A 15,784-nucleotide genomic window follows, 5' to 3' on the forward strand; every position below is an offset into this window, starting at 1 on the left:
TTATTTACATATCTTCTCTTCTCACTAACTGTGACTCTTTGAGGAGAGGGAATAGTCTCTACCACATTCAATTACTAGCACCTTTTAGGAGATTAGAAAATCCTTGTTAAATGAGTGCATGTGAGTCACATCGGTGGACTGCTTATATTTGCTAAGTTCATTATAATTTCTCTTAAGGGTAAAGGAGTGGTTTTTTCTTAGATCCAGTATTGATTTTGACAAAATAGTATGATATGGCAGAATATGTTGTTTTTGAGGTTGAAATGTCCAGCACAGGACCACACTTAGCAATTGTAGAGGTAAACATATTTGAAGCAATATTTCTAATCTTAAAGCATGTTTTCCAGAATATTGAGAATGTAAATAAAAAATCTATAAATTAATAATCTGTTGACTTTTTTTCTCTCTTAGCTTCTTTACACAGATAGGAATTTTGTGATTTGTGCCCCCACTGGTTCTGGGAAAACTGTAGTGTTTGAACTTGCAATAACTAGATTGTTAGTGGAAGTTCCATTGCCATGGTCCAACATGAAGATTGTTTACAGTGAGTATATATTATAAAAATGTTGATTTATCATAACCAGAGAGTGAAGCAGAAATGAAGTCAATTCAGAGCATAGAGATTATCATTTGGTACAGCTTGGTAGCTCATACATTAAGAAGTGTTATTAATTTATGTGTTTATGGTACTCTGAATGAACCTATAGACAAGTGCTCAGTGCCTACAGGGTCTTTCTCTGCTCCTGTGTCTGGTGTAGACGCTGAGCTTGGGGAGGGACTTGCACGTGCTAGGTAAGAGCTCTACCACTGAGTTGTAGCTCTGGCCCTTTGTACATTTTAATAGGAACATGCCACAATTAGCTTCATCTGTTATATTAAATTTGAAGCACCTTTTCCCAGAATTGTACATAAAAATAGTATTTGAGTTGAGGATTTGAACTTTACATTTTAAAAAAGAGGACAGTCAAGATGTGGTATAGGAGGTCCTTCTATCTATGTGTTGCTTTCATTGGTTAATTAATAAAGAAACTGCTTGGCCTGATGGGGCAGAACGTAGGTAGGCGGGGTAGACAGACTGAATTCTGGTAGGAAGAGAGCAGGCATAGAGATTGCTGCCACAGAGCTAGCCGCCAGGTCAGACATGCTGAATCTTTCCTAGTAAGCCACGACCTCGTGGTGAAATACAGATTATTAGAAATGGGTTAAATCAAGATTGAGAGTTAACCAATAAGAGGCTAGAGCTTATGGGCCTAGTAGTAATTTAATTAATACAATTTTGTGTGGTTATTTCGGGGGTTAAGCTAGCTGGGTGGTGGGATGCGGCTCATACCTTCTACAACAAAGATGAGCAAATAATCATATATTTCTCAAATGTAGAATTTTGTATAGAAACATTTGTTTCCTCTTTTGGGTGTATATTTCATAAGACTCCCCAAAGTAGTGTATGCACACAATGTAAAGAAATAGCTGATCACAGAAGGCTTCATAGGAAAAAGCAACAATCACTTGTCCATCTCTCCCCATCTTTACATGGCCTGAGCGGTCACTTCTGTTTCAAACTTAGCTCTTTTTGGTGATTACTTTTTAGCTTACTGTGTTTATTACTTTAACAATATTACATAGCAATAATAAATACACACTTATTTTTAGACAAATTTATTAACTAGAGCTTGAGAAAACAATTTTAAAATTGCACTGGTGTTCAAAATAAATGTATTATTTTAGTGGCACCAATAAAAGCCCTTTGTAGTCAGCGGTTTGATGACTGGAAAGAAAAATTTGGATCATTGGGCTTGAATTGTAAAGAACTTACTGGAGATACAGTAATGGATGACCTATTTGAGATTCAACATACCCATATAATTATGACTACTCCAGTAAGTATTATTTGTTTCATTATTTACTTGAAAATAAATTTGTTTGTCTTCATTAAGAAAAATTGTTAAAAGAAAATGCCAAGTACAAGCATGTATTTGTAATATAGACAAATTACCATAAAAGTACTATTATCCAGGTTATGGAGAGACTATCCATAGATAAAAAACGTGGAAGAGAAATGATCACATATATGAGCAATGAGTAAACAAAGCAGTTTGTAGTTGTGGATAATCTATAACCATGTTTTTCCTTATATTCATTTGCCCAAGTGTGTTGTAGAAGTAATACCTTGACAGGGCTTTAATCTATGTAATTAATGGGTTGGGGAGGGGGTTCACTGGGGAAGAGTCTTCGTTGCTCTTCTGGAGGCCCTTAGTTTGACTCCCAGCACCTCTCCTCTCAGGACACGCACTACATGCACTTGCTGTACAGACATAAGTGCAGACAAAGCACCCACACATCAAGTGTGGATCCATCGCGTAGTTAGTTCTTGACTTGTGATTATTTCAAAGGCTGGAGACCTTGCATTTTAGGACTATTAAAATCACTAACTATTAATCCATGATTCTTTGGGAGAAATTTTTAAGGAATCCACCAAAATGTTCCCTTGTTTGTAATATGTCTGATAAAATTTATCAGTGTCTTAAACAATATTTGTAGTTCCTTATCAGAATAAACTGCTTGTGTTTTTTTTTCTGTAGGAGAAGTGGGACAGCATGACCAGGAAGTGGAGAGACAACTCTTTAGTCCAGCTGGTTCGACTGTTTCTCATTGATGAGGTAGTGAACGCATTCGCTTTCAGGGATAAATATAGAATGTTATTTAAAATGGATAGAGAGAAATGACATTTTCAGTAAAATAATGTTTTTAGTTCTTCAAATTGGAAAATATGTATTTTTCCAGGGAAAAAAAGTTGGGTATTTTGATTGACTAATTAGAGTTTTAGTTTTATTCCTAATGATTCCTTCTTGATTTCTTACCTAGGTGCATATTATAAAAGACGAAAACCGTGGTCCAATTCTTGAGGTTGTTGTTAGCAGAATGAAAACTGTCCACTCTTCATCTAGGGCTTTGCAGAATGCCAGCCCTGTCCCTATGAGATTTGTAGCTGTGTCTGCAACCATTCCCAATGCTGAGGACGTAAGTCACAATCTTCACTTGCTTCACGTTGCATTATGTATGGAGTATTTAGTCAATTCGATCTCAGAGGAGATGGAACTTTCTGTCAGTCACTTAATGAATTGTAATGATATTTTCTTTGTATTTTAATAAACAAAGCTTGCCTGAAGATCAGAGTGCAAAGCTAAGACACTAGACATCAGGCAGTGGTGGCTCACACCTTAATCCCATGTTTGGGAGTCACACACCTTTAATCCAGGCATAGGGAGGTGGAGACAGGAGCAGTATGGCTGGATGGAGAGAGGAATATAAAGGGGAAGAGACAAGAGCTCACTGGAGTGTGGATTCTGAGGTTTGGTGGAGACACAGTACAGTCTAGGTAGTCTTAGGATTGCCCCTTTGATCTGAGCATTAGTAAAGGTAAAAGGTCTATTTAGTGGCTTACAGCTCTGCTTCTCTGGTCTCTGAAATCTATAGGGGTTAAAGTGGAAGATCAACGATTACTAATCTTAACTGAGACACCTTTTACCTCTAATGAACGTTTGGGTGCCATTTGTAGATAGAAATTTCTATCCCACCCAGTCCCGTATCCATTTAGTCCCAAAGAAACAAACAGAGGCTTATATTGGTTTTAAACTGTTTGGCCTATTAGCTCAGGCTTATTACTAACTAGCTCTTACAACTTAACCCATAATTCTTGTCATGTTTAGCCACGTGTCTTGGTACCTTTTCTCAGTAAGGCATTCTCATCTTGCTTCCTCTGAGTCTGACTTGTGACTGTGTCTCTCCCTTTCCTCTTCCCAGAATTCTCTTAATCTATTGCCTTGACTAAACTTCCTGCCTGGCTACTGGCCAATGGGCATTTTATTAATTAAACTAATATGAGTGACAAATCTTTAGAGTGTACAAAAGTATTATCCCACAGCTTAACTGAGACCAAGGGGTTAGCCACTGGATTTTTCTTATTCACACTACAATAAATTTAGTATATGTAGAAGGTTAATGCTAGATTTCATTGGTATAACAAAATTATGGCCATAAAATTTGATAAAATTTAATAAAATATTTTCAATGCAATGCAAATCTGTTACTTGCTTTTATCTAAAATTCCTAGTTTTCACTTATTTTGGACACCTTGTAACTTGGATAGTAATGTGTCATGATCATTGAATGAGCTGACTTTTTTTCTTTTGGTTTTTTGAGGACAGGGTTTTTCTGGGTAACAGTCCTGACTGTCCTGGAACTCTTTCTGTAGATCATGCTGGACTTGAACTCACAGAGATCTGCCTGCCTCTGCCTCCCCAGTGCTAGGACTAAAGACATGCATCACTACCACCCCGGCTAGAATGAGCTCTTAATTGTACAATAGAATGTGGTGGAGGGGAAAAAGCAATGGCTGAAGTGACCATCCACTCCCTCAGTCCTGTGCCCTGTATGTGGCAGCATCAGTGGTTGTTTCAAAAGGACAAATATGTGGACTTGTCCTTAGGTAACCACTAGGATGATTTCACGGTTATTGGACATGGTGTTTAGACCAAGAGTTGTTTGCTGTATTATACTTTCTATAATAATATATGACTTTTTCCTTAATTCCTAAACAATCTTTTCTTTTTATTATATGTGTATAGGTGTTTTGTTTGCATGTATGTTTGTGCATGTTTGGTGCTCTTGGAGGTCAGAAGAAGGCATTGGATCCTTTAGAACTGGAGTTACAGATGCTTGTGAGCCACTGTGTGGTTGCTGGGAGTTGAACTCAGGTCCTCTGGAAGAACTGCTAGTGCTCTTAACCTGTGAGCCATCTCTCCAACCCCTAGGCAAACTTCTTAAAAGCTAGTATATGGTCTTACAGTTTGTCACTCCTGTTTGCTTCTCAGCCTATTATGTTTTGGGTACTACTTAGAAACTATTTTTGTAAATAGTTGCTATATTGTCTCTTCCAATAGCAAATTTTGTTTTTTATCTTTAAGTTTCTTCTTAAAATTACAACTGGTTTTGTTCATGTTCAAGAACAGTATAGAATTTTTTAAGCAGGTAGACAGAGTATAGATGGCAGAAATTTCTATGCATACAGATAAGCACTGGAGAAGCCAGAAAAAGTTGAACACTCAGATTATTGCTTCAAAGGAATGAGGTTGTAACTGGAGGTTTCTGTCCCGCCCACCAGTCCCTAAATAACCACTCTGAGGATTAATATTAATTACGAACTGTTTGGTCTATTAGCTCAGGCTTATTACTAACTAGCTCTTACAACTTGAATTAACCCCCTTTTATTAATCCACATTTTGCCATGAGGCTCATGGCTTGTTACCTCACATCTTGCTTCCCCAGTGACTACTGTCATCTCTCAGACTGTGCCTTCTTTTTCCCTGTATCTTTGTTTGGATTTCTCACCTGGCTGTATTCTGTTTAGCTACTGGTAAAATCGGCTTCTTTATTATTAACCGATATAAAACATATTCACATCATACAGAAGGACATCCCACATGGTGAGGTGCTTAGCTGTTTGTCCTGGAATGCTGGGGGACAATCTAGTTTATAACCAGATCCTTTGTTACCTGTTGAGCCAGGTTCTGTCCCATATTCTCCAGGATTCATTTTGCTTATCCCAGACCCTTCTGCCCTAAATCTTGAGTGTTATATCTAGGCCATAAAACCCTTCCTTATGAGTGATGTTACTTGTACTTTATGATAGCCTAAGTAACTTCTGTGTTACCTTAGGGCCAAGCCAAGTACCCATCTTTGTGGAAGAAGCCAGGTGTACTTTGTAAAGAATTTCAATGTAGACATGTCTTATTTTATTGTTTGAGAGGGGCCGTGCAGGTGTCAGTGCAGGTGGTGGTCTGCAAAGAGGTGAGAATGAACTCAGTTCAGATGGCTCCTCAGCGTGGATCAGACTTGGGGAGTCTGATGCCAGGTAGTTCTTATTCAGCATATGTGAAACAGTATAATTTGGAAAACATTTCTGGGCAACAATTGTTCCTGTTCCAGATCCCCAGGCAGCCATCATTCCAGTTCCAGGTGCACAATGAAGCTTACGGTGTGACTACTTGGAAACTCCTGTACAGAGTGCACGTGCCCACGAGGGTGGGTTCTAAAGGGTCTAGAATCTGGTGTGGTCTCTGACCAAGGTAGCAGAGAGGTCAGCAGGCTATAAAGTACCGTGACACCCCTAAGGATGGGTTCTGTTAACAAGGAGATAAAGTACTGTGACACCCCTAAGGATGGGTTCTGTTAACAAGGAGATAAAGTACTGTGACTCCCCTAAGGACGGGTTCTGTTAACAAGGAGATAGAGATAAAGGTCTAAGGAGGGAGAGTCTGAGGTAGCCGGTCTGGGAGGGAAGACAGGTGTTTTATCTCCTCACTGAGAAGAGAGGCTTCAGTGTTTAACATTCCTGGCTTCCCTAGCAATCTGTAGGCACAGTGACCTTTGCGCCTGCAGCATTTGTTCACTTGGGACTGAGTTAATTCTTATAAGATTTTGTTTTCCAAAACTGTGCAATGCTTAAATATAGCTAAAATAAATCAGTTGATGTCAGACTCTTGAAGTTTGGCCCAGCACCAGTTACTTAAATTGGGCTGAATTGAGTCTCATTCTCACCTCACCTGGATCCTTTCCCACTGTGCAGCCTGCAGGAACCTTCACAACAGGGTCTTAGTGGGAAGCCCTGACTGACCTGGAGCTCACAGGGGTCTCTATGCCTTTGCCTCTGAATATTAGGATTAAAGGCACATGCCACCATGCCCCAGACAGTTTTGACTTATATAAAAAGAATAAACTTGAAATGTATAGAATATTCTTCTATATCTACATGTGTTTCAGCCTGTTTTCTGTGGCTGTAACAAAATACCTAAAGCTAGACAGTTGATTTTTTAAAAGAAGCTTATTTTTCGCATAGTTAGGAAAAATAAGACTTTAAGGCTGAGTGACCTCATTTGTTCAGCCTGGTGACTGCCCTCCTGGCTGCCTCGTAACGTGACAAATGGCTCGTAATGAGCCAAAGAGATGCTTGCTCTTTGGTCTGAACCTCTAGCCTCACGGATGCTAGGGAAGTACTCTGCCCTGATGTACATCCCCTGCATTCTTTTTCAGTACATTGTCTCACCCTGCAGCTCAGGCAGGCCTTAAATTTTATAGTTTCCCCACCACAGCCACACACATTGCTGGGATTTCAGGCCTGCAGCACCGGAGCTAACTAGACTCACTCTTTTCTAACAGGACTTCCTCTGTAAGACCAACATCCCTCTTCTCTAGGGGTGGCATCCACAGTGATGTAATCACCTTGCAGTAGGTTTTATTTTTAAAGACTCTCTCTCTACATTGTTGCTACAGTGGGACCAGGCTTCTAACATACAAACCCTTGGAAACATGTACAAAGTACATCTTTACCATAGCATCATGGAATCATCATACATAGTTTTGTTTTACCTATAAACATTCCCATGTTATCAAATATTCTTTACTTTTTGTGGTTTTACTTTTATATATTTATTTAACCTACTAATACAGTGTCATTTCCCTTTCTCTGTTATAAACAGTGCTGAAGTTAATATATCTTTGAAAATACTCATACTTATTTCCTTAGCATGATATGGACTAAAATAACTAAGTGAAAGGCTAGTTTCAACTTTCAGGAGACATTGCTTCTGTTTTCCCAGATCGCAGAGTGGCTTTCGGATGGCGAGAGACCCGCCGTGTGTCTGAGAATGGATGAGAGCCACAGACCCGTGAAACTTCAGAAAGTGGTGCTGGGCTTTCCCTGCGGCAGTAGCCAAACGGAATTTAAGTTTGACTTAGCCCTCAACTATAAAGTGTACAATGTGATACGAACTTACTCGGATCAGAAGCCCACACTTGTGGTATGGATTATTAGTTGCTGGTTTTGTATGTGATGTTCAGTTTTTAACCTGGTTGATACAGAATTCACTAATTTATTTCCAGTTTTGTGCAACAAGGAAAGGTGTGCAGCAGGCTGCTTCTGTTCTTGTGAAAGACGCTAAATTTATTATCTCCATGGGACAGAAACTCAGGTTTGTACTTTAATTTGTTCTCGGAAGTGGGAGGACTTCTGGGGATCACTTAGGGGAGATGAGAAAGTGGCTCGTCCTTAACCCTGGGCAGGGTACTTGATATTTTCAAGCCTAGGATTCTGACCCGCACAGTAAAAATAGTAGTGGCTTTACAGACTGGGGGAGAAAGTGTGAAAGGAGAAGGAACACCGAAAGCACAGGTCTGAGGAAAGGAGGCCGTGGGTAGTTGTAGGTAGTTCGGAGCCCTTTGCTTGTAGGGAGTGCACACCGTGTTCAAGTTGTGCTGGCCCCTGCAGTCAGAAGTAAGACGTGGCCACTTAGAAACTCGGCTCCTTGTCCAAACGCTGATTCTGAAAGCAGTGTTGGAAGATGTGTGGAATTGTTGTGCTATGGGAGACTCATTTGCATAGACGCTGTCTTCTCAGGCAAACACTTCCTGTCCTTAGTCGAATCCACCTGGGAGACGGAAATGTGCAGGCTGTAGGCTCCCTTAGTGTGGGGCCACAGACCTCCTCTCTGTCACCGCACGCAGCGTCTCCAACAGGAGCATTTCCTCTTCTTACCTCATTACTTAAGGAAAGTTTCCTTGACTCTTTTCTTCTCTCTCCCACCACATTTAATCTTTATTTTTTTTCGGCTTTGAAGGTTTTCAGCAGTGAAGTGCCAGAATTGGAAGGAGTGTGACATTAGAGACACAAACATAAATTGCACACTCCACTTCCACCTCTGACGAGCCAGCGAGCCGTCTCTCTCAACTTCAGTTTATAAAGCTTTCTCTTTTCTTTCCTTTCTGCGTGAGACTTTTTTCAGCACTGGAGATGACTCCTAGGGCTTTGTTCACATAGGCAGGCAGGCTGGCAGGGGTTACATGCTCAGTCTTCCAGCTTCAATTCTTTGTTTTACTTTACTTTGGAAACAGAGTCTGACTATGAAGCCCTGACTGGCCTCAAATTTGCAGTCTTGCCTCAGCCTCCTGAATGCTGGAATTACAGCATGTATCACCATCTTGGGATCAGTTAGCTTCAGTATCTTAACCAGTCTCAGTATGAGTATAAACTACCTTATAATAATTTGATAGTCACATATGGCAAAGTTTCTATAGATCCTGTGTGTAGTACAGTTCATGTCGCTAGTAACACGGCGTGTCTTCTTGCCTCCTCTTCATTCCGTTGTGAATCCGTAAAGAAAATCGTGACTGAGAAAATCGTATCTCATAGTTTTATATCTGCAGTAAGGAAATAGAAAACAACATGGGGTTTCTTAGATGTGCTCAAGAGCCAAGCTTACCAACCGTCTACATCCTTGAGAGTACCTAGAATTCCTTTCCAAAATTACCAAACCTCTTTAAGGACTTCCTCCTGCCCTTTAGTTTTCTTTACATAGTAGAAATGTCGTTAGGAATATATGCCATTGGCAGAGATGCATGCAGTGCAATAAAAAGTTTGTCTGTTTTTTTGTTTCACTTGCTAATGATATAGCAGCTTTAAAAGTTGCCCTTTTCCCCATCTCGTTGACACTCGGAATTGAGCGGGCTTTCTTGCTGACAGCCTCCCCAGCCCTATCTTTGCTTTTACTTTGCAGCACAGGCAGTGCTTGTGCTTGTGGTCCTTCTGCCTCCATCTTCTGTTGTGATTGGAGGATGCTCTCCCACCCGCCAGTTCCCGAATAACCACTCAGAGGCTCAATATTACTTTTAAATTCTTGGCTGATGGCTCTGGCTTATTATTAGCTAGCTCTTAGATTTAAATTAACCCATATTTTTAATCTATGTTTTGCCACATGATTTGTGGCATGTTGCCTCATTTTCTGCATGTCTTGCTTCCTCTGTAGCTGGCTGGCATTTCTAAGACTCCACCCTTCTTCTCCTGTATCTCTGCCAGGATTTCCTACCTGACTCTATCCTGCCTTGCCATAGGCCAAAGAAGCTTTATTTATCATCTAATGGGGCAACACATATTCACAATGTACAGGAAGACATCCCACAGCTGTCACCAAGACTGGCTTGAAGCTTCTTATTTCTTGCAGGCATTATTAGACAAATTACAGAGTAGCTTTCTTGTTCTGATCCCATGCACACAGTAATCATTTGCATTGGTTTTTTCAAATGTGGGAAAATGAGAGAATTTTTTCTAAATTTTTGGTTTAGAAGTGAGTTTAAATGTTAAGAGCTAATACATTCTGAATAGGAAAGCTAGACTTTCTATGCTTTCCCTGTTGGTATACATTTATTAGGGCATTTTATATAGTGTGTTCTGTTTCTATTCCTCCCCCCACTTTTACCCCCCCTTCCCACTTCTCCTTGACATGGCCCCTGCCTTTTAAAGCTAGCTTTCAATACTTTCCACTGCTGTAGAGTAGCTGCCAGTACTCAGGGGATTCCCTTACCACTGGAAGCGTGCCAGGACAAACTCGTAAAAAGTATATGGGTAAAGTTTTTCTTTAATAAATCTTGTCAGAACTTGTGGTTCTTGTTTGTTTGTTGTTTAAAGATAGCTTTCAGATGATGGCATTGTGAAGGTTATTTATTTTTAAAATAATAGACTATTTCAGATTTTTCTAATGTTACAGGGAATAACTTATTAATTTTGTATTTTAAAAGGTTACAGAAGTCTGCATATTCTATAAGGGATTCGAAACTTAAAGGTTGGTTTAAAGACAGTTTTCTCTTTGTTCTGGAAACTGAACTTGGAACCCTTAGATGTGTCAGGCCAAACATTCTACCACAGAACCACACCTCCAACCTAGAGATAACTGAATAGCATGTTTAAGTGTAGATAGTCAGGTCAGTGCTGGCGAAGTGAGAGCAGTGGCTGTCGGGTGTGTTCCTGCTGCAGATGTCGTGGTGTGTAGTGTCGCCTATCACCATGCTGGGATGGGTGTGAAGTGGGGCTGACGGGTGTGTTCCTGCTGCAGATGTCGTGGTGTATGGTGTCTGTTATCACCGTGCTGGGATGGGTGTGAAGTGGGGCTGACGGGTGTGTTCCTGCTGCAGATGTTGTGGTGTATGGTGTCGGTTACCACTGTGCTGGGATGGGTGTGAAGTGGGAGCAGTGGCTGACGGGTGTGTTCCTGCTGCAGATGTCGTGGTGTATGGTGTTGGCTACCACCATGCTGGGTTGGAGCTGTCCGATAGGAAACTGGTTGAAGAACTGTTTACTTCTGGAGATCTCCCAGTTCTTTGTAAGTAAAACATTTCTTGCATATATTAAAATGTTTTGGAAAATTATTCTTAAGAGGAAAAGCTTAAGTGTTCTGATGAATTTCTTCCAAGAACTGAAAAAGAGTTGTGAATGCAGGTATCACACCAACCTCCTTGGCAAAGTTAATGCTTATCATTTAGTTGAATATGGTGCAATTTGAAAAGATCTTATTAGCTATTTTATTTTTAGGGTACATTATTATTTTAGATTACAAAGTCCTGTATTCCTTTTTCTAAATTTAGTTTTCATTCCATTTATATCAGTATATCTTTTATAATAAAACACCATCCTAGGATAATAAAATTATATCACTTGATTATTCTCCAATTTGCTAGTTACCACGAGCACTCTTGCCATGGGGGTGAACTTGCCAGCTCATCTGGTAGTTATAAAGTCTACCATGCACTACACTGGAGGCATGTTTGAGGAGTACAGCGAGACAGACATCCTGCAGATGATCGGGAGAGCCGGCAGACCTCAGGTAAGGGGTAATTGCTTTCTCTTTTTAACATTCTAAGTATAGCAAAGAAAGGGGTTGTCTGTTTTTAATTTGCATCTTATAAATAATGTAACTTAAAAGTCAGATTTAATTGAGGAATAAACAAGACTCATTCACTGAGATTAGAAGAGTTTAAGTGCTCTTGCTATTCTGACCTGTCTGAACTACTCTGTTTTTGTAGTAGTGATTATCAATCACTGCCCTCCCTCACTTGTGAAGGACCCTTTATGTCCCTCCAAGTCACTCTCAGGTGTTTGCAAACCAAGCCAGCGGTTATTTTTTTTTATTGATTTTTATTGAGAGCTACATGTTTCTCTGCTCCCCTCTGTGCCTCTCCCCTCCTCTTCAGCACCCCCCCCCCAAGGTCCCCATGCTCCCAGTTTACTCAGGAGATCTTGTCTTTTTCTACTTGTTTTTTTAAACCCTTGTTTATTTATTATGTATACAGTGTTCTGTCTCATGTATGCCTGCAGGCCAGAAGAGGGCATCAGAACTATTTATCAATGGTTGTGAACCACCCATGTGGTTGCTGGGAATTGAACTCAGGACCTCTGGAAAAGCAGCCAGTGTTCTCAACCTCTGAGCCATCTCTCCAGCCCCCCTAAACTACTCTCTGAATGTAGATGGATGGATGTTTGAGTGAGTGTACTGGTAAATGAAATGTTGGGTTTTTTTGTTTTGTTTTTGTTTTTAGAGACAGGGTTTCTCTGTAGCTTTGGAGCCTGTCCTGGCACTAGCTCTTGTAGACCAGGCTGGCCTCAAACTCACGGGGATTCACCTGTCTCTGCCTCCCGAGTGCTGGGATTAAAGGCGTGCTCCACCACCGTCTGGCTATTGGTAAAGGAATGTTAAAAGGCTTTTTTTTTATCTTATTTTTATTCTGAATAAGGATGTTTTTGCCATTTTTGTGTCTATTTTAGAAACTGGATCTCTGTGTGTAGCCTAGACTGAACTCAGACTTGCCATCTTTTGTCTCACCTCCTAAATGCTGGTCCGGCATTTGGGGGCAGTTTTTCCTTGTGAAGGATTATTGTACATTACAGAACATGGGCCATCCCAGGGTTGTAGCTCTAAATGCTACAGTTCAAAGTCTGCCAATATTTATCTCAAAATATGTTTGACAAGTGCTTGAATGGAGTCATTCATTTAGATGCTATAAGAAAATCCTGGAAAAGTATCTTTTTCAAAGTATCAAAATGTTATTTACACAAGTTTTTAATTTTAGAGGAAAAATTAAATATATCAAATTATGTGGTGTCCTAGTTAGGGTTACTATTGCTGTGATAAAACACCATGACCAAACGCAGCTTGGTGCGGAAAGGGTAGATTGGACCCACGCTTCCCCATCACTGTCCGTCATCGAGGAGGAGTCAGGGCAGGGGCTGATGCAGAGGCCGTGGAGCGGGGCTGCTTACTGGTTTTCTCAGCTTGCTTTCCTATAGAACCCAGAACCACCACTGCCCAGGGATGGCACCGCTCACAGGGAGCTGGACCCTCCCACATCAATTGCCTACGGCCCAGTCTTACGGAGGTGTTTTCCTAGTGGAGGTGCCCACCTCAGATGACTTTAGCTTCGTGCTAGCTTGTGACATGGAACTCTTCAGCAAATATGGAAACTATACTAAATCTTAAGTTTTTATTTCAGCTTACAAGGTTTGACATTCACATTGTCAAAATTATGTTCCATTGAAACAAAAGTGGAATTTGCAGTTATACTCTTGGGCGTTTTTTAATTAAACTTTTTGTAAATATTAAAGTTCAGAAGCAGATTTTAGTCCTTTTGTCCTGCTCCGTGTGAAATGTAAGTGTGGGGAAAGGTTGGCCCTGTTGTGTTCTAGTCTTTGCTGACCTCTGTGCTTTGGCTGCTGTTGCAGTTTGACACGACAGCTACTGCAGTTATCATGACCCGGTTAAGCACAAGAGAGAAGTACGTTCAGATGTTAGCGTGTAATGACACCGTAGAAAGCAGGTAACAAAGAACAGTTCAGAAAGAAAATTAAACTAATAGGACTTGTTGTTTCCTTTACTATCTGGGAAGGATTTCGTTGTGGAGTTTTCTAAGGCTGTTTTCTTGAAATAATTTTAACAATTTACCTGTAAAGCATGTCATTTAAGGAATTAAATAGTTTTATGTATTGACAACATAGTTTTATTTGGTGTTGGTTTTTAGTACACAATAGGACATATCTTTGTTATGAAGTCCTAATAGGTAATAAGGTCTTGCTAATTATCATTCTATTATCACTTAAGAGTATTAAATTTGCAATCACTCACTTTTAATAAGAGAAATATTTTCACACCTTAAACTTTGTTTTATAATGAGAGAATATGAGTGTCTGGGACAGTTTTCAGTATGTCGTAAGTGCGCCTCTTTGGGGAAAATCAGACATAATTCACAACCACACTATCACCGTGCTGACTTATTATACAAAAATGTATCTTCTAGAACTATGAAATAAGGAGAAATCTCAGATTTTTAAGATGTTGAACTGACTTTTTAAGATTTCCTCCTATATTTTTGAAAATTACTTTTTATGAATTATTAAAGTAGCAACTAGTATATATTATATATTATTAAAGTTTAAAAAGTAAGTTTTATGTTTTTGAAATTCATGTTAGTTTGCACAGACATCTGATCGAGCATTTAAATGCAGAGATAGTGCTGCATACCATCACAGACGTGAACATTGCTCTGGACTGGATCCGGTCAACCCTCCTGTACATCAGAGCTCTGAAGAACCCATCTCACTACGGTTCGTGACTTTGACCTCGAAATTCAATGACATTTTTCAGACCAACTGGGTTCTCATTCATACTGTTAAAGACTAGATTATAGAAACTAATAAGCAACAGGAAAAATAGTTACCAGTCCCCAATGTGTTCAGAGGCAAGAGTGGACGAAAATGAGAACACACTGTCTGCTCTGTACCTATTCTTTTAATGTTTTAAAATGGACTCAATGAAAAAAACCTTAAGTACCTAAACTAATTTGAAATAAGTTAAAGTTTTAAGTTCTGATTCTTTTTCATACTTAGCTGCTCTCTTGTTTTAAATTTGTAACTGTTAATTTTTCAATTTTAAGAACACAAAGCAAATAAGGTGTAATTTTATTTTCCATTTTTTAATGCAAGCCATGTCCCGTTGTACTAGTTTTCCAACAAATTACTTAAAACATAATTTCAAGGAACAGCCAGAATTTGTTATCATGTGCGTGTAAGTAGCCAAGAGTCAGCCAGTGTCGTCAACACACCTGTCAAGGCTGCAGTTGTTTGAAGGCTGTGGCGGGGCCTGAGGACTCTCATCCAAGAAGGTTGTCTCATGCAGCTCTTGGTTGGAGGCTTAGTTGTTTCTTGTGGACTTTTCCTGTATCTCTCTTCCTGCAAGATGAATAATGCAAGACAGACTCGCTAAATAAAAATTGCCTTTCCTTATTTGTAGCCGTGGCCACACATTATCATTTATTTTAAAACAAGTTACTATTCCTGGCCACATGAAGGGAAGAAGGACTAAAGAATTCAACTTTTGAAGGCAAGAGTATCAAAATTCTTATGAACATTTTTAAAGAGATAAGTTCTTGCTTTGTAACCTGGCAAACTGCGAATCACAGAAATCTCCCGTCTTAGCTGCTCAACATTTAGAGCTGTGTACCACTACCGTCGTCTGTGGATTATTCTCTGGTCTGCACTGCTCTTTGTAGTTCCCCCCTTATGTCTTGGAGGCTTTCTGATCAGTTGGCTTTTAGACCAGCGTATAAAGTGGGGCTCCTCTAGGAGCCATCGAGCTTTCTTACTCTTCTTCTCTCCCACTGCTCTCCCTGCCTCCACCTCCACCTGGTGCCGAGAGGTCACCTGATCCATCACACACACACACGCACGCACGTGATAGAAATGTAGTCTTGGGCTTTCTGAGCTGGGCTTACTTCACTTAGCATAGTGTCTCCAGCTCCATCCATTTTCCTGCAGATGTCATGATTTCATTTCTCTTTATGGGCAGAAAAACGCAGTGTATGGATTACTGTACTTTCTTTATCCATTCATCTGTTGATGAACATTCCGTTT

At 40.0% G+C, this 15,784-nt stretch overlaps 1 protein-coding gene across 2 annotated transcripts in view; it reads left to right on the forward strand.

Moving 5' to 3' along the window:
- Nucleotides 1-15,784, forward strand: part of Hfm1 (helicase for meiosis 1) — a 79,792-nt gene that overhangs the window by 10,320 nt on the left and 53,688 nt on the right. For both annotated transcript variants that reach the window (XM_075943348.1, XM_075943347.1), the window contains exons 7-17: nucleotides 412-544; nucleotides 1,726-1,877; nucleotides 2,580-2,657; nucleotides 2,863-3,018; nucleotides 7,656-7,856; nucleotides 7,939-8,027; nucleotides 10,627-10,670; nucleotides 11,106-11,207; nucleotides 11,563-11,708; nucleotides 13,601-13,695; nucleotides 14,346-14,479. In XM_075943348.1, coding sequence (XP_075799463.1) covers nucleotides 412-544; nucleotides 1,726-1,877; nucleotides 2,580-2,657; nucleotides 2,863-3,018; nucleotides 7,656-7,856; nucleotides 7,939-8,027; nucleotides 10,627-10,670; nucleotides 11,106-11,207; nucleotides 11,563-11,708; nucleotides 13,601-13,695; nucleotides 14,346-14,479 — 1,330 coding nt within the window. The remainder of the gene's footprint in view (nucleotides 1-411; nucleotides 545-1,725; nucleotides 1,878-2,579; nucleotides 2,658-2,862; nucleotides 3,019-7,655; nucleotides 7,857-7,938; nucleotides 8,028-10,626; nucleotides 10,671-11,105; nucleotides 11,208-11,562; nucleotides 11,709-13,600; nucleotides 13,696-14,345; nucleotides 14,480-15,784) is intronic.

The sequence above is a fragment of the Microtus pennsylvanicus genome, chromosome 12 (genome assembly GCF_037038515.1).
Source record: "Microtus pennsylvanicus isolate mMicPen1 chromosome 12, mMicPen1.hap1, whole genome shotgun sequence".
Taxonomy (NCBI): Eukaryota; Metazoa; Chordata; class Mammalia; order Rodentia; family Cricetidae; genus Microtus; species Microtus pennsylvanicus.